Below are 18,310 nucleotides of genomic sequence, written 5' to 3'. Positions count from 1 at the left end.
TTGGATGCTGTTGCTGTAGTCCAAATGGGTTGTAATGATGACCGCTACTATGGTGACGGCCATAGAAAAGGGAGGGGGAGGGTGATGAAGTCGACATTATGGAGGTAGAATTAACTTTCCTTTTCTCCCTTTTGCCATAGAATGGAAATACCTGGCCTGAGCTGGCTGACTCTCTCTCTCTCTCTCTCTCTCTCTGTCTCTCTCTGTTAATGATTTTCTTTTAAAAGGGTTTATGTTGACATTGTTGATTTACTTTCCTCTTTTTTTTCAGGTTCCCCTCTTGTAGTATCTTTAATTGGTGCTCTATTACGTGATTTCCCCAATCGCTGGGGCTACTACCTCAGGCAGCTTCAAAATAAGCAGTTTAAAAGAATTAGGAAGTCTTCATCTTATGACTATGAAGCCTTAGATGAAGCCATGTCCATAAGCGTGGAGAGACTGAGGGAAGACCTCCAGAAGTATTATAAGGACCTTTCCATCCTGCAGAAGGATGTTAGAGTACCTACCAAGGTGAGCCCAGATGGATGGTTTGGTGGGTCAGAGTTAGGGCCTCATTGGAATACTTGAGTCTCATTGTTGGGTTATTATCATATATAATCTTTCTTGAAATCGTTTTCTCCATTTTTCCATTGATTCTCCCCTTGTCCCCCTTCTTTTTTTAATAGCATAGCAGTTTTCCAGTAGCTCCCCATGCTTAGTTCCTTCCTTGATTTCTCCCTTGTAATAAGTCAGTTAGTCAGCCAGCATTTATTAAACGCCTACCTACTGTGTGCCAGGCACTGTTTTAAATGCCGAATACACAAAGAAAAGACACAAAACAGCCCTTTCTCCCAAGGAGCTTGTGCTCTAAGGGGGAGACAACATGCAAACAACTAGGTACAGGCCAGATACAGACAGAACAAACCAGAGGTGGTTTCAGAGCTTGGCAAGGCGCTAAGGTCAAGGAGGACTGAGAAAGGCTTCTTGCAGACAGTGGGATTTTATCTGAGACTTGGAAGCCAGGGAGGTCAAGCCGGGCACCGTGTTAGGCTCTGGGGCTCCTTCAATTGATCCTGTGTGTGTCTTTTATAGACGTAGTTGTTTGCATGGTGTCTTCTCCATGAGTATTCAAGCTCTTTGAAAGTGGGGATTGTGTTTTTCCTTTTCTTTATATCCTCGGGGCCTGGCACATCATAAGTGCTGACTAAGTGCAGAGAAGGAAACGATCCCTCTTCTCCAGTAGCTTGTATTGTAACAGAGGAGGCAACGTTGTTGTGCAGTCGTTTCAGTCGTGTCTGGCTCTTCCTGATCCTATTTTGGGTTTTCTTGGCAAAGACACCGGAGTGATTTGCTGTTTCCTTCTCCGGCTCATTTTCCAGGTGAGGAAACTGAGGCAAACAGGGTTAAGTGACTTGCCCAGATTCACACAGATAGTAAGTGTCTGAGGCCAAATTTGAACTCAGGGAGATGAGTCTTTCTGATTCTCAGCCCTGTGGTCCAATCACTTTACCACCAAGCTGCCTTGGAGGCAACATGAACATGTACAAATGTGTATAGAAGAAATAGGAGGAAGCTAGGGAGTGAGGGCTCAAGCAGTTAAATAACACAATGGGAAAAGCAACCAGGCCTGACCACATATACCATGTTTCACATCTTTGGTTTTCTCCTGTCAGTGAAGAGGACGGTTGGGTGTTAACAGCCTGTTTCCCAGAATGGGAGGTATTCCTTGTGATCATTCTGAGTTCATTGACCTTTTAGTATTGATCTGTTTATATAATTGTAGTCATTATGTAGATTATTCTCTTGATTCTGGTTTCTTTGCTGGCTCATTTTCCATAAATCTTCTCATTTCTCAAAATTCCTTTGTCACATTCATATTCCTCTACATTCCTGTATCACAGTTTGTTTAGCCATTCCCTAAATTGATGGGAATACCCTTAGTTTCCATTTTTTTTTGACCATGCAGAATGCTGCTATTTATATGATAGGGATTTATCTCTTGGCATATATGCCTAGTAGTGGGATCTTGAGGTCAAAATGTATGAACAGTTTAATCACTTTTCTTGCATAGTTTTTGCCCAAGTGATTTTACTGAAGTGAAAATCTGACTATGTCACTTTTCTACTCACTGAACTCCATTGGCTCCCTTTTATCTCTTCTGTTTGGCATTTAAGCACCTTCAAAATCTGTCTCCCACCTACCTTTCAGACTAATCATATGTAACTCCCCTTCATGGCCTCTGTGGTGTCGACAAATGGGCCTTCCATCCTTTCATGGGTCGTCCCTCATGCCTGGAAGCATGTCCTCCTTCCCCTTTACCTCTTAGAGTCCTTAATTTCTCAGATCAAGCTCAGATCTAGGCTTAGATCAAGTGTCATCTTCCTCGCAAGGCCTTTTCTGATCTCTCCCAGCTCTTAGCCCCTGCTTCCCCTGCTCCCAAAGGTATCTTGCATTTACGTATTTACCTTGTCTATTTTTGCATATGTAGATAACATATGCACGTGTGCACAGATGCACACTTGTAGGTATACACATATGCATATATTCATAGACCCAGATAGACACACACACAAGCATATTTATATGTGCTTTTTGTCCTGGAAAAGCATAAGCAATGTGAAGGCGTGGATTGTTTCTTTGTGTCCCTAGCACCCAATGGAGTGTCCACTACAGATAGTTGATGAAGGAACACTTGTTTTATTTGTATTTTTATTTTTTTTCAACATTGGCTTTTTTAAAATTTTGAGTTCCAAATTTTTTTCTCTCCTTCTCTCCCCATCTTCTCTCCCAAACAGCAAGTAATCTGGTATAGGTTATACATGTACAATCATATTAAACACATTTCCACATTAGTCATCCTGTGAAAGAAGAATCAGAACAAAAGGGAAAAACCACGAGAAAGAAACAAATTTTAAAAAGTTGAAAATAGTAAGCTTCAATCTGCATTCAGACTCCATGGTTCTTCCTCTGGATGTGGATGGCATTTTACATCACGAGTCTTTTGGACTTGTCTGTGTGTACAGTTTGTCATTGTATTGCTGAGAAGAGCCAAGTCTCTCAAAGTTGATCATCGCACAATGTTGCTGTTAGTGTGTATAATCATGAACACTTGTGAATTGATTAACGTGTTGCAGTTGGCCAGACATTCCCTAGTCAGTGGTTACCCTCACAGTGTTTTTCCTGTTCTTCTTCCATGAAGCTGCTGCTTTGAATGTCCATGGAACCTTTCTGTTCTTGATCTCTTTAGCCAATACCATATAGCTGGACTGTGGAATGTCAGAAGATGTCCTTGGGGTGCCTTCATTTCCTCTTATTCTAGGGCTTGAAGAACCACAGGCACCTTGTCAGCACAGAGTTACTGAATTGGGGGTGCAATGGGGAAGTATCTACTAGTCTCCCATTTACACCTGTTCTCCAGTGATGTTGTAGAAAGTTGCATGTATGAGTATATTAAAGATATGTATTTTATATGGAGCTTGTCCAGGTGACCAATTTCAGGCATCCACTTCTTTTCCACAAATTTTGAAGTGGTTCTGATGAAGCAAGAAAGCATCCGATTCCTTAGTGCCCTGCCTGCTCCCCAGAGGAGCAGGTGGGTGGCCACCTGCATTCACTGAAGTTCGTGATCTAGCTGTACTGGGTAGGCCCCTTCCCCACATCCCTGTTCTTGTTGCTTCTGGGTATCTGAAGTGCTCACAATGTTTCTCAGGTATTATGTATTCTTTGGGACATGGAGACTGAAGAGGTTGAGGACATCCTACAAGAATTCATTAATAAATCACTCCTGTTCTATGACCGAAATGGAAAGTCATTCCGTTATTATTTACATGATCTTCAGATTGATTTCCTTGTGGAGAAGAACCGCGACCAGCTCCAGGTACCAAGGTCTTTGGGAATTTTGAATGGCACAGTTTTTTTCTTTCCATATTTTGAACAGTCATTTTTGGCTAGTGTCCAAGTATTTGTGAGAGCCTTGACTATCTCTTTCTATGTGATTCTTCATGAATTAAAAGTCAAAGTTATATGAGTTGATTCCAAAATCCTGTCTTTATGAGGATGGTTTTGTCTTGCAACTAGAGCCATCCATAGTGAGGCGCATGGAAAGTTGTTGAAGTTTATCTGTCCACTGAAATTATCTGAAAAATTTTTTTCTTAAAATATATATTTTGTCTCTCTTCCATTTTCCCCTACTCCCAATGAAGAACAAAAAAAAAAAAGGAAAGAAAAAGAAAGCTCTCTAACAAATATGCATCATTAAGCACAGCAAATTCCCTCATTGGCCATGTTAAAAACTGTATGTCTCAGTCTACACCCTGAGTTGGTCACCTCTGTGTCAGGAGCTGAGGAGCATAGATTATTGTCTATCCTTTGGAGTCATGGTTGGTCATTGCATCGATCCAGAGGTCTTAAAGTTGTTTGTCTTTACAGTGTTGTTATGTAAATTGCTTTCCTGGTTCAGGTAATTTTACTCTGTATCAATTAGTACAAATTTTTCTGTTTTTTTTTTTCTGAAACTATCCCTTTGGTCATTTCTTATGGCACAGTAGTATTCTATTGCAATTGTAGACCCTAGTCTGTTCAGCCCATTAATGGGCACCCCCTCCCTGCCATTGAAGTCTGTCATTCGGGTTACAGGAGCTGCACAGAAAGGTGGTGACTCAGTTCCAGAGATATTTCAAGGTACACTCCCTCACTTCCGACCAAGAAGACTCCATGTACTGGTACAGCTTTCTGGCATATCACATGGCCAGTGCTGACATGCGCCAAGTAAGTCGGCTTCACCTTGGTTTCTTCGCTGTCTCCCTCCCTCCTGTGATGGTTTTCCATTTTGGTCTTGTTGATGCTAGAGGACTCAGAGCTGCATCTTCTCATGGACTTGGGGTCTGCCAGGGAGACAGGCCAGTGTTGCTCATTTTAGGAGGTGTATTAATTTTAATGAAAAAATTTTATTGATACATGTTTGTTTTGACATGATAGAGGCTTCCAGACAAACTTGTACACCTCCACCTCCCCCCACAGACTTCATCTCCTTAAAAATGAATCGATGGCTAACAAAAAGAAGAAATGGATATGTCACATACATGCATGCACATATACATGTGTGACATAGTAACCTAAATATAAAACACATGTTACATATTGTGTTGTAAAGCTGTGTGTGTGTGTGTGTGTGTGTATGTCTATGTATATATAGGGATATATGGGTGTATATAACTATCTGCCCGTTTCTCTATTGATCTCCATCCCTCCTTCCTGTTAATATCTGATTAAATTTTTTCGGGATATGAAGTCTGTAAAGGGGCTTGTTGGCAGGTTTGTTGGGATACGACACAGACACACATACACACACATGTAAGGCAATAGGACAGGTTTGCGGTTGGGGGGAAACTTTCCTGACGGGGGATGGGGAAGGTACTAACATTTGAAAGGATGATGCTATTATTGACTGTTATCATTGACCAGTGATTTTCCAGCCCTCTGTGTTGTCTTTATATACAAAGTTGTAGTGATTTTGTATGTTAACTTTTCTGCTCTGAATTCTTTACTCTGGAAGGCTTCCTACAGGTCTCTTATGCTGTTTCTCATAATTTACTCAACTAATTAGTCAGCATTTATTAATTCCCCTCTCTGTGCCAGCCACAGTGTGAGGTGCCGTGTGACCCTGGACAGGCCAGTTGGCTTGTGTGAGCCAAGACTCCTTGTCCCCCAGTGGGGATAATATAGTACTTTTAGGGCTGTTGTCGGGGTCCAGGAACATACGTGAAGTAACTTTGCAGCTCACTTAAGGTACTAAATACATGTTAGCTATTGTTAGGGTTGTTATTATCATGCTTTCCCCCCATTTTTTGTTATTACCAGTAATGTGAGGTGCCTTTGTTTTAAATGGTAACATGGTACCCTCAGTAGAGAGTAGGCAGAGGGAGCATGATGTAGTTTGGTTGAGAGAGCCAGCAGCGTGACCCTGGGCAAGTCACAGCTTAGTGCCCCAGGCAGCCCTCTGGGGCTCCATGTTGGAGAGTTGGGGCTGACCTCCGTTTACTCACTGGGAGCTTGAGACTCGAGTGACATCATAGGTCTGGATCAAAAGCTATAGTGGGAGAGTGTGACGTGGATCTACTTTGGAAGAAGTTGACCCATCTTTGCGACAGCTTTGTGTGGTACCAGGTATAGTTAGTATGTCCAGGGAAGTCATGGACTTGGAGATTGAGAAAACTAGGAGGGTCCTCAGAGGCCTTTGAGGTATTCCATTCCCTTCCATTTCCTTTTAAATTTTTTTTCTTACGTTCATTTATTTTTATTGTGAATTTCAACATGAAATAAAATGCAACGTCCTTTTACCAAGGGAGAAACTGAGGCCCAGGAATATAAATGACTTGCTTAGGTTCTCTCTCACAGGGCGTGAGCATCAAAGACAGGATTTAAGCTGTTTCTTTGCTGTCTCTTTGGGGCATGTCCTGGCTTCTTGAAAATTTATCGGTGAAGCGTGAGCTCTTCTAGGCCTCTGGAGCTGGAAGGCATTTGAGTGTGGGCTTGGGAATGAGTCTTGGTCCCTCGTCTGCTGACCAGCCAGCTGGAGCCTCAAGGTCAGAGGGCCCATCACCAGGTTGCCTTTAGGAAGATGAGCTTTTTAGCAGCAGACTCATGAATTCCATGTTCTTAAGTTGTATCAAGACCGGTAATGACGTGCAGTGGTATGAGGAGGTCCTAGCACCTCTCATTCTTGTTTGCAAAGCTGTTGTACCTGGGTCAGCTCATTCCCCGCAGTGAGGCCAGAAGAGACCATCTCTGAGGCCTCTTCCAGTTCAGATCTGGATCTGACATTCTGTGATTTCATAACATTAGCAAAACCGTTAGTATTTCATTTCAGTCAGTCCACAAGCATTTAGGAAGCAACTGTGTATGTGCTGGAGACCAGGCTAGGAGCTAAGGATGCAGGCAAGAATTAAACAACCCCCTGTTCTTAGAGAGTTTATATTTTATTGGGAGAAGAAGCACATATATGTAAAACTAAATAGAAACATGAACAGAATAAGGATGAAGCCTTTGAGGGGTAGGCAAGCACCAGGAGCTGGCAGGACCAGGAGAGGCTTCATGAAGGACAGACCACTTGAGCTGAGCTTTGAAGGAAGTGAGGGATTCTGAGAGGCTGAGGGAGGAAGGAGGACACTGCCCAAAGACAAGGACATGGGAGTCACATATGGGGAGTGGCAGATGGGCTCTGGGCTGCAGAACAGAAAGGGGGGGACATGTAATAAACGTGGACAGGTGGGTGGGGACCAGAATTGAAGGGCTTTAAATGCCAAACAGATGTTTCTATTTGTTGAGCAGGGCTGTGACCTGGTTCAACCCATGCTTTAGGAATATCACTTTGGCCACTTGGCTGGAGGTTGGGTTGGAGGAGACAGAGGGATCTGCTTTTGATACTTGGGTGTCTGGTTTGCTTCATTCCTCATTCTTGGTTGTATTCTGTGTAGTTGAGGTTGCCAGTGAAGTGAGCTGTGGAGGAGTGAGGTGTTACTATGTGAGGACCTGAAGTAACAGGAATCCGGCAGCAGGTGCTGCCAGCGGCTGCAGGTGCTGCTTCTGAGCTGCTGAAGGCTGCAGCCACAAGTAGGCCCAAGGCATCTGTTGGTCCTACCCTGCCTGTTCCCTTGGGGCCTGAGGTCCTTGGCGGAGCTGCACATAATACCAGGGGAAAGCAAGACATCATTTTTCAGGCTTTCTGTCCTTCCTCATTTCTGCCCTGCTTTCGCCTGTCCCAGATTTAGAAATGGGAAGAGGGGATTTCTGGTGATACAGAAATGCAGCTGTCTCTTTTCCTAGGAGACTCAGTGTTGGGTGGTAGCAGAACTCAGCCAAGCAGATGCTTGTTCAGAAGAACAGGGCGGAGGAGCTGAAGTTCCCCTGCCTTCTCCCAAAGAAGAGATCCAAAGATCCCTGAAGGGAGTAAATACAAGGGATCACATCTTTTTTATATAAACTTGAACCCGAGTTTGGACACTTTCTTTTTTTAAAAATAGTTTTTTGATAGTCATTAGCAAATAGGAATATTTTCACATATGAAGGACAGAAAAAGAGGATTTTATATGAAACTTTGAATCTTCCAAATACAACTTTTCAAAAAAGTATACATTTATTAATTTTTGATTTTATTTTTCAGTTAACAAGTATTTATTTTCTTGTTCTTCTACCCTTTGTTGTTGTTCACTTTTTTCAATCATGTCTGACTCTTCATGACCCCATTTAGGGTTTTCTTGGCAAAGATACTGGAGTGGTTTACGGTTTCCTTCTCTAGCTCATTTTACAGATGAGGAAACTGAGGCAAACTGGGTTAAGTTACTTGCCCAGGATCACATAGCTAGTAAGTGCCTGAGACTGGATTTGAATTCAGGTCTTCCTGACGCCAGACCTGGCGCTCTACCCACTGAGCCACCTAGCTTCTTTTCTTTCACTCTATGCCAGTTTAAAAGAGAAGCAAAACCTTTGTAACAAATAGCCATAGGCAGGCAAAACACGTAGTATAAAATATGTCCTCGAATCAGCTTTTAAAGGCATTCATTTGAAGGGGTGAGAGAAACATTTGGGACACCAAAACCTGTCCTGGGATCCTGGTCTCTTTTAAGAAGAATGATGGAAATCTTCTGTTACATCACCACTATTTGCCACCTTTTTATCCACTCTTCCCAGAGAGCCATGCCTTTAAGTAAAGAATAAGAAAACCTTTGGGTTTTATAGTTGTTTCTGAGTTAGTGCTTTGGCATCTTTGGGTCTTGGTGTCCTTTGGTAAAGTCCCGTTCATCATATCGTCATTAAAGCTCTGCATTTCCTATATGGGATCGAGGAATCTGTTAGAGGCCTTGTTTACATTAGCGCCTATGTATCCTTTAAACTAGTGTAAAACAGAATTAAATTGGTACATCAAAACCATATCAGAGACTTCTTTAGTTGCTTTTGTGCTGCTTATTGCTTTTGACAAGCATTGTCCAGGCCCTGTTCTTAGAAAGGTGATGTGCTTTCTAGTTTCTACCAGCAGTGATAGGCATAGTGATATGTGTGGTTGTGGTTGTGTGTGTGTGTGTGTGTGTGTGTGTTTGAGAGAGAGATGGAGTGTCTCTCTTTTGGAAATCTAAACTGTCCTCCCCTTTGTTTTAGGAACTTTGTGATCTACTGTTTTCCCTAGATTGGATTAAAGCAAAGACTGAGCTGGTGGGGCCTGCTCATCTGATACATGAGTTTATGCAGTATGGCCATCTACTGGATAAGAAGGTACGTATCCAGGTGAAAAGTGAGATCTTGAGTGACTCCTTGTTTGGATGCTGGGATCTAGCTTTAATAGTGGGTCTACATAAAATAAAAGGGATGAGGAAATACCTCTTAGAATGTAAGCTCCTTGAGGGAAGGGACTAATTTTTGTTTTGTCTTTGTATGCCCAGTGCAGTGCTTAGCACATAGTAGGCACTTAATAAATGCTCTTTGGGTGGTTTTCTTTTTATATTTTCCCCCATGTGGTGAGGTGGTGTGAGGAGAGAAAATGGATTTTTGTTAGTTGAAAAAAATTTAAAAAATTTAAACTTATTACCTTCTGTTCTTTGAGTTGATTGTCTTCCTCTATAATTTGCTTTTTGTCCTGTCTTCTGGATATTTCTTGAAGGGTAGGTTTTGGGGGCTTCAGGTTGGGACTAGAAAAATATATAATGGTCGTTCTTAATAACTCTTGGAAATAATTTAGAACAACTTAAAGAGGGTTATTTCTTGTGTTAGGAAAGTAAAACTAACCCTGAATGGAGGCACCTGGCTAACTGACCTTTTACTAGATCCTTTGCTAGATCCTTTAAAAGCCAGGCTAAGAGAGGTCACTTCACATTAGTTCAGAGGAAAGAATGTTTCCTTCAAGCCTAGAAAATGACAAGATCACAGAGACATTTAGAGAAATATCAAATTTTAGATCTGCTTGCATTTCTAAGAGATTTCAATTTGCCACAGGATTGCTCCGTGTGTGAGAATTTTCAAGAGTTTTTATCTCTCAACGGACACCTTCTTGGACGCCAGCCGTTTCCCAATATTGTGCAGCTAGGTCTCTGTGAACCAGAAACTTCTGAAGTGTACCGGCAAGCCAGACTACAGGCCAAGCAGGAGGTCGATAAAGGGGGGCTTTACTTGGAATGGATGTAAGTCGGCTAAGACAGACTCTGAAAAGGGGTGAAGTTAAAATCACACCACAGATCTTTAAGCAGTGAACACTGTGGGAGGATTTTGGGGTTCTGAAGATTACTTTGACTTTTTTAAGAGCCATTCTTGGGAAAGGATTCCAGCCTCTAAGACAATTCCATGGAAGTGATTATAGGGAGAGACAGATGGGATCCCATAGTCTAGGGACCTCCCATCTTCCAGTGCAGGTCTGGCCCCTTCTCTTGAACTGAGAACCTTGGACAGATGCCCCAAACTCTGAGAACATCCAGTATCTTGCCCAGGGTCATGTGGCCAGTATCCATCCCAGGTGGGACTTGAAGGTGGGTGGGCCTTCTTGGCTTCCTGGCTGGCTCTGTAAGACCATGCCAACCTAGCTCAGTGAGTAGAAGAGACATGATTACATCAGCCACGGAAGGTTTAGAAATAGGATCGGGAAGAGCCCTGGACTTGGAGCCTTAAGATCTGGGTTTGATTCCTGTCCCAGATATCCAACTAGCTGAGTGACTTTGAGCCAACTGTTTAGCCTCTCTGCGTATCAGTTTCCTCATCTATAAACTGGGAATGGTGATGCCTTCGCTGTCTGCTTCATGGAGTTGACATCCTTTCCAAGTCAGTCTTGTGTTTGCAGTCTTGTGTATACCGCTTTGTGTACATAGTGTTTCCCCAGGTCCCTCATTAGCACAGTAGGTACTTAAATGATACTTGAACGATTGGTTGATTGAGGAAAAGTATATCCAGGTCTCCTCATCTTTAAAAGAGAACAAACAGGCTCCCTTGATCCCTGCGTTCTCTCTCTTCCCTTTGCTGCTAAACCTTTGGAAAGGAAAGTTCACCCTCCATGCTTCTGATGTTTGATCCCTGCTCTCTGATCTGTTTCTATCAATCTTCTACAATGGCCTTCGCTAAAGTAATTTCCTTTTCATCTCCAGTTTGCCCAGTTCAGTGGCCTTCTTTTCTGGACTCCCCACTCCTGTTCTCTCTGGACCAGGGCCTCCTTCTCGAGACTTCCTGCAGCTCCCTGGTTTCTGTGGTCCTACCTTTTCCTTTTCTCTGAGCCTGGGATGGTTCCTCATTCTTCACCTGCCTTCACCTGTGTTTGCCACAGTGGTTATTGGTCCTCCCCTGGCTCTCCTCTGCTCCTGTAGCTTCCATTACCATTTTCATGCAACTTTCTCCCAAAGTGTCATCTCTGCCTCTGTGCTCTTCTAGACCCCCAGGGTAGGGGAGGGAGGGAGAAAGGAAGAACCATTTATTAAATACCTGCTATGTGCTGGACACTGCTGAGCGCTGTACAAACGTTACCTCATTGGATCCTCACAACCATCCTGGGAGGTGGGTGCTGTGATCATTTCTACTCTACAGTTGAGGGAGGGAAGTGAGGCAAGCAGAAGGGAAGCACCTTGCTCAGGGTCACACAGCTGCTCAGTGTATGAGGCAGGATTTGAAGTCAGGTCTTTGTGACTTTGAGCAGGTGAGGAATTGTGCTCGACTATTGTGCCACCAGCTGTCTCAAATACCAGATTTCTAGCTACTGCCTCAACAGCTCTGCCTGTACCTTCTGGGCGGGTCTCTCACCAAACCATTCCCAAGAGTCTCCACAGGCAGCCCTCTGTCTACTGTCCTTGTTCCACAGTCCTGGGTGTCTGGCTGTGCCCCAGGCCCGGTTACCCAGGCCCTCACCATCGCTGTGTTATCTGTTTAGTATTGACCTGTCTGTGCACGCGTTGTCTCTCACAGACAGATTGCGGGCATGACGGCCAGCATTGGTCATAGTGTTTTAAGGTTGGTAATGCGCAGGACACAGGATTTCACTTGATTCTATGAACACTGTAAAGTAGGTGCTGTATTAACCCCATTTTACAGATGAGGAAACGAGGCTTGTACAACACAGCTAGTAAGCGCCCAAGGCAGGATTTGAACCTGGGTCTTCCTGATTCTAGGTGCAGTATTTTATTCAGTGCATCCTCTTTGCCTCTATATGCTCCCTAGATGAGTAGATTGAAAAACCAATTGTGGGCTTTGAGGGGGAGAGGTTCGTTTACATACACAGTATTTTTCTGTTTGTGTATTATTATATTTGTAAATACACAGTTATGCAAAGAATCTCAGTTTTGTCATGGTGGGGAACTCTTAGAGTGGCAAATGCTCTCCACAAAACAGATGACAACCAGCCTGTCGCATTATGTGTCATGGGATCACAGAATCTCAGAACTGGAAGGGCATTCTGAGGCCATTTTGTTTACATCATCTCTGAGCAAGAATCTCCTCCATGAATGAGTCTCAGAAGCTGTCTGAGTGAGTGAGAGCCCAGAGCTCTGCTCCGTTTCCATGCTCTAGTTGTTGTTATTGTCCACAAGGGTGATTTCATCTTCGTACTGAGCTCCCTGTTCGGATCTCGCTGGTCACTTCGAGTTGGAGAGAGTAGCTTCAGGCACCAGGCGATTAAGGGACTCGCCCACGGCCTTCCGGTCAGCCTCGGCTGTGGCAGAAGGAGGAGGGAGCCCAGGCCTTCCTGCCTCCAAGGCTGCCTTGTCTTCCACGACACCCAGTTCACTGCCTCTCGTTTTATTTTTAGCAGTTTAATAAATTGTTATTTTTAATAATGAGCAGCAACAATCAAGCCAGAACAAAAAGTCAAATGCAATTGGTTCCCTAATTTGCTTCCATTGGAATGAAATTCACAGTACCCAGCACTGATTGCTTTTTTATGTGGTCACATTTTTAGAGAAGAATAATTTTTTTTTAAATTTTATTTCATTTGAAATCTGCGTGTCGGTGCATTTTATTCGAAGAGGAGAAATATATTTCTGAGGAGGGGGAAGCAGGCTCCTCATTAGGTGTTAGAAGAGAAATCAGTTATTACTGGGAAGTATGGTTGCCAAGGATCCTCATTTACTGGGACTTGTGTTCTTCTTCTTTGTGTCTAGAAACAAAAAAACCATCAAGAAATTCTCCCGTTTAGTTGTCCGCCCCCACACAGATGCTGTTTATCATGCCTGCTTTTCAGAGGATGGGCAGAGGATCGCTTCCTGTGGTGCTGATAAAACCTTACAGGTGAGGCAAACCGGCCTGATGGGCCTGCTCAGTGAGAGGCGTGATGCCCACCCCATGAGGGGGCTAGTGCTTGGTCCTGAAAGGCAAGGAAACAAACAGTGGAGACTGCCTCATGGGAACAGGCCCGGCTCTCAGATTTTTAAGGGCAGCCTTGCCTTGTGAAGCCTTCCCCTACTTCTTACTGACATGCCCATGAACTTGCTGGCAGGCATGGAGGGGGCTCTCGCACCTCCTTCATTTAGCTCTCCGTCAGTCTAGCCGTCCACCCCCAGCTCCCCTGGCACACATAGCAGCTGTCTTCTCTCTCCCCACATCTGTCTTCCACCTCCTCCATGAAAAATGGGCCAAGAGCTGGGAGTATTTGGAGGATGGGTGATTGGTGGTTTCCACTTGAGGTGGTAGTGTCAGGGGGCACTGGTTAGGACAGCATGGACTAGCTTTCTCCTCCTGGAAGCTGTAAGTGTTGTCCTGTCTGCAAACAGCAACTGGACTCTATTGTTTTCTGAAGTCCCTTCATGACATCTACAAGATGATTTGTTTTAAAAATTGGCTTTGTGCCTTTTGCTTTTACATCCCAGTCATATCCACCCTCCCTTGTAACAAAGAACAGTTAAGCAAAACCCTTCAGCATTGTGGTTGTGTATGCGCCATTCTGCATCTGTGGCCCTTTCCCTCTCTACTGAAAGGAGGGAGGCATGGTTATGGGATCCAGATCAGTCTCTACAGTTCTCAGAGTCTGGCTTCCACATAGTGTTGGAGCCCTTGTGGATGTTCTCTTTCTGCTTATTCCAACTCTGTAAAGCTTCATGCCATTTTTCTTACATTCTTCTGGATTTCTTAGGTTTGTCATTTCTTTTTTTTTATGTTCTTCATTTCTGATGGCGAAATAATTCTCCATTTATTCCACCATTCTCTAGTTGATGGGCAACCCTTTTGTTTCTTGGTTGTGTGTGCGTGTGCGTGTGCGTGTGCGTGTGTGTGTGTGTGTGTGTGTGTGTGTGTGTGTGTGTGTGTCTGTCTGTCTGTCTCGGGTGCATGCATGGGTGTGGTATAAAGAGTGCTGTTGTAAATGCCTGTCTTTGGCCTCTGTGGCGCACATGCCCAGCAGTGAGAGCTCTGAGTCAAAGGATCTTAAGTTTGGTGACTTTTGTACTACGATTCCAAATGATTTCTCATTCGTTTTCCAGTAAAAATAGATATTCTTGTGATGGTGGCTTCAATTCTGAAGGACACAGGATTGAAATTTCAAATTTTAATATAATTTTTATGAACATTTGTATGGTGGATAGATGGTGATGGTGCTTCAATTCTGAAGGACACAGGATTGAATGTTTGGAATTTTAATAGCATTTTTATAGACATTTCTGTGGTGGATAGAATGCCAGTCCTGGAGGCCGGAAGACTTGACTTCATATGCAACCTCAGATACTTATTAGCTGTTGTTGTGACCCTGGACAAATCACTTAACTGTCTTCCTCAGTTTCCTCAACTGCAAAATGAGGATAATTATAGCCCTTACTTCACAGGATTGTTAGGAGGCTTAAATTAGATAATATTTGTAAATTGCTTTATGAACCTTGAAGAGCCACAGAAATGGGACCTTAAACCGTCTATACGTGTGATTTCTTCAGCCTCTCCCAAAGTAAGTCTGACCTTGCTCAGTAACTGAGCTTCTTAAGAGAGTTGTCCAGGCACTGGGCATGTCCCTGTTTATTTGCTTGCTGTTTCCCCCATCAGAATGCAGACTCCTTGAAGGCAGGCCCAGCTTTTGTCTTTCTTTATATGTTTTTTACAGTGCTTGGTGTAGACGAAGCCTTCAATAAATGCTTGTTGATTGACAGAAGTTACTTGATCAGAATTGCGCAGCTTGTGCGTGTGTGTGTGTGAGTGACCAGAAGCCAGGCCTTCTGACTCTATGGTCTGCCCTCTCTATAGATCATGTCATGAGGCTGCCCTGGCATTGTCATAGTCATCATCGTCATTCCTCCTCATCATCAGAGAGGAAAGGTTTTTCCTGACATGTATTTAATTCTGTGCCCTGCAGGGGTCAGCGTTGCACATTCCACGATTGTATTTTTAGCTTTTGAGTCCCTGAAAGAATTCGTTTTCTTCTGGTTGGACTGTCAGAATAGTGCCCCTAAAATTATGCCCGTCTCCTTACTGAAATGTATAGATGTCCTAATGATGGCTAATAAATGATAAAGTGTTCACTACAATGAAGGAAGCAATCTCTTCACCAGAAGAGATTAGTATTTTTGGATTGTTTGCCAACACTCGTTTCATCTCTGCAATTAACACCTGTTAAGATGATGCTTTGAAACAGAGATTTCACTGCAGGGTTCCTATCCCCCCCCCTCCCCCCGGCGCTTAGGTTCGGTGGGTTGGTGATGGTGGAAGGATTGATCAGCAGCTTTATGCTCATGCAGGTGCTGAAAGCAGAAACGGGAGAGAAGCTCCTGGAAATCGAAGCCCATGAGGACGAAGTGCTTTGTTGCGCTTTCTCCAAGGATGGTAGATTCATAGCGACCTGTTCAGTGGATAAGAAAGTAAAGGTAGGCAGATGCTTTGCCTGGTGGCTTCAGGTTACAGTATCATGTGATTTTTTTTCATTTATTTTGTCTATATGTTCTTCTAAAAGTCCCGTTCTGATGACTTCCCACATTGGATGGAGATGATGCTAAGTGGTGGTGGTGGTGGTGGGGGCACGGTCTCAGAGCCTTTGTTTTCAGAAAGTAAATTCTGACATGTCTTCCCAAGCTGGAAAGGCTTTAAGTACAAGCCTGGACTGCATGTCTGTTGTTTATGGACTGGTATAAGTAAGCTCAGTTAGACCCATCATCTGGCTGGTCATAGGCTGGTAAATTTTTTTGCCCACAGCAACTCTTAAAGCCCACCTATCAAGTTATAGAGGGGCTGCAATCTATACTGGTGAAGGGACTGCGTACACTAATGAAATTAAAGAACCTTGAATCAGTGGAGTATTTTTTCCATAATAAAGGCATGAAGGCAGGTGGTGTAGATCATCGAAACTGGAGCCAGAATACTTGGGCCAAGTTGTGGTTCTGCTGCTTATCAGCTGGGTGATATTGAGTAATCTAATCAGTCAGCCAAGGAAGATTTATTACAGTCCATCACCTTGTTAGGCCTCAATTTCATTATCTATAAAATGAAGGGGTTTGACTAGATTAAGTAGGGATTCTTAACCTGGGGTCAGTCCATGGACTCATCCCAACTTTGATGTTGAATGGAATAAAAATGATATCTTTATTTTCTCTAGCCTTTAACAGAAATTTAGCATTTCCTTCAGTTCTGCATTTAAAAAATATGTGATTCTGAGATAGGTTCTGAAGGCTTCCCCAGTCTGCTAGAGGGGCCCATGATACCAAAAAGGTAAAGAGCCCCTAGGCTAGGTGGACCCAGGAGGTGACTCTGTTATGCTCGCTGCACGATGGCACCCTTGAAAGTGATTTCATTGGTATGTGGAACACCAAAGATTCTTAGCTTGTTCCACCTGTAGATGGTTTTCAGAGGTTATTGGAATACAAGAGGCAAAGATGAATTTGCATATTCTTGAATTATTCTTCTGCATTCTTTTTAAAGGGTGTCATTGCCTTAGAGTTGTTTCCATATGAAAGTGTGGGCCAGTCTTAGTGTGCAGTGTGTGATTTGTGAGAGTTTCATTTACATATAGTCCCTGATGGATCATAAAGTACAGCTTGTCACAGGACCGTGTGCACACAGAGGCTAAGTCATGGATTTGCTCATAGCTTTTTCCGCTTGGTCTTTAGCTGGGGCGGTTCCATGTGGCATGGCAGAGAAGCCGGGGGTGGCACCTTCTCTGTAGGCTGCTCTATGGGACAGGAAGGGTGGGGGCGGGATGGAGGGGGGTGGAGGGGTTCCAGTCCTGGGCTAGACTAGTTCTGTCCAAGCCCGTTTGGCGAGGTAGCCTCAGGCCCCAGGATCCTGCAGAGGGTTCTTATCTGTGCGAGCTCAGGTTAGACTTAATTGTTTTATGACCTTCTGAGCCAGTGAGCGTGCCCAGGAGAGACCTGGATCCTCTTAGGGACTTTGCCTTTGGGGCTCTGGCTGCCTTGGAGTGTTTGCCCTGGGGCAATGCTGCGTTTGGGCCCCTGAAGCTTGGCCTGGGTATTGCTTACTTGCTCACAGCCTACCCACCACTTGTTGGAATGCTTGATTGAGTCATTTGAGTTGCCCATCTTCAGATCTTCAGCTAGTACAGTGGCAAAGAACACTGGGTTTGGAGATAGGATCTGGGTTCAAATTCTTCCTATGCAAGTTACAAGTCACCATGTGACCCTGGGCAAGCCTTTTGACTTCTCTGGTACTTCGTTTCCTCATCTGTAAAGTGGGGAGATTAAGTTTTCTTTGTGTGTGTCACAGAACCCTTTGGAAGTCTGGTAAGCCTAGTAAGCCTGCCCCCCGCCCCACCCTGCCCCAGCAGAATCAGTTTTTAAATAAATAAATAACATTTACAAAGGAAACCAATTATATTGAAATATAGTATCAAAATATAAAAAAAATAAGTTTGTGAACTCCAGGTTAAGAATCTCTGGAATAGAGGTGTCTGGGAGGCTTTCTGGAGCTGTACCCCTATGGGATCTGCTCTATGCACTCAAGTCATCTGGTCTCTTTGGGCTTTAGTTTCATCATTTGTGAAAAGATTCAATCAATTAATCAGTAAGCCTTTATTAAGCACCTACCATGTGCTCAAGGGGCAGCTAGGTGGCACAGTGCATAGAGTTCAAATTCAGCCTCAGGCACTTACCCCCTATGTGACCCTAGGCGAGTCACTTAACCCTGATTGCCTCAGCTTCCTCATCTGTAAAATGAGCCGGAGAAGGACATGGTAAACCACTCCAGTATCTCTGCCATGAAGAGTCATACTCGACTGCAACAACTGAACAACAACCAACAAAGATCAAAACCTTAATGAAACTTAGTGGGGTGCAGGTTTGATTTGCCTCCAGGAAAGCTGAAGTCCTTCCTGAAACTCATTGGGGGAGTTGTCAGCTTTCATTCATTCACAGATGCAGAGTGAACTCCCCAGAGTTTGATTTGTGTGGGT

General features: G+C 43.8%; 1 protein-coding gene across 2 annotated transcripts in view; it reads left to right on the top strand.

Annotated features, from left to right (window-relative positions):
• APAF1 (apoptotic peptidase activating factor 1) overlaps positions 1-18,310 on the top strand; it is an 88,510-nt gene that overhangs the window by 18,416 nt on the left and 51,784 nt on the right. For both annotated transcript variants that reach the window (XM_036761987.1, XM_036761988.1), the window contains exons 8-14: positions 272-510; positions 3,689-3,856; positions 4,615-4,746; positions 9,133-9,246; positions 9,964-10,148; positions 13,098-13,224; positions 15,651-15,776. In XM_036761987.1, coding sequence (XP_036617882.1) covers positions 272-510; positions 3,689-3,856; positions 4,615-4,746; positions 9,133-9,246; positions 9,964-10,148; positions 13,098-13,224; positions 15,651-15,776 — 1,091 coding nt within the window. The remainder of the gene's footprint in view (positions 1-271; positions 511-3,688; positions 3,857-4,614; positions 4,747-9,132; positions 9,247-9,963; positions 10,149-13,097; positions 13,225-15,650; positions 15,777-18,310) is intronic.

Source organism: Trichosurus vulpecula, chromosome 5, assembly GCF_011100635.1.
Source record: "Trichosurus vulpecula isolate mTriVul1 chromosome 5, mTriVul1.pri, whole genome shotgun sequence".
Lineage (NCBI taxonomy): Eukaryota > Metazoa > Chordata > Mammalia > Diprotodontia > Phalangeridae > Trichosurus > Trichosurus vulpecula.
Note: the sequence above shows the minus strand (reverse complement) of the source record. Positions and strands in the feature narration are given on the sequence as shown.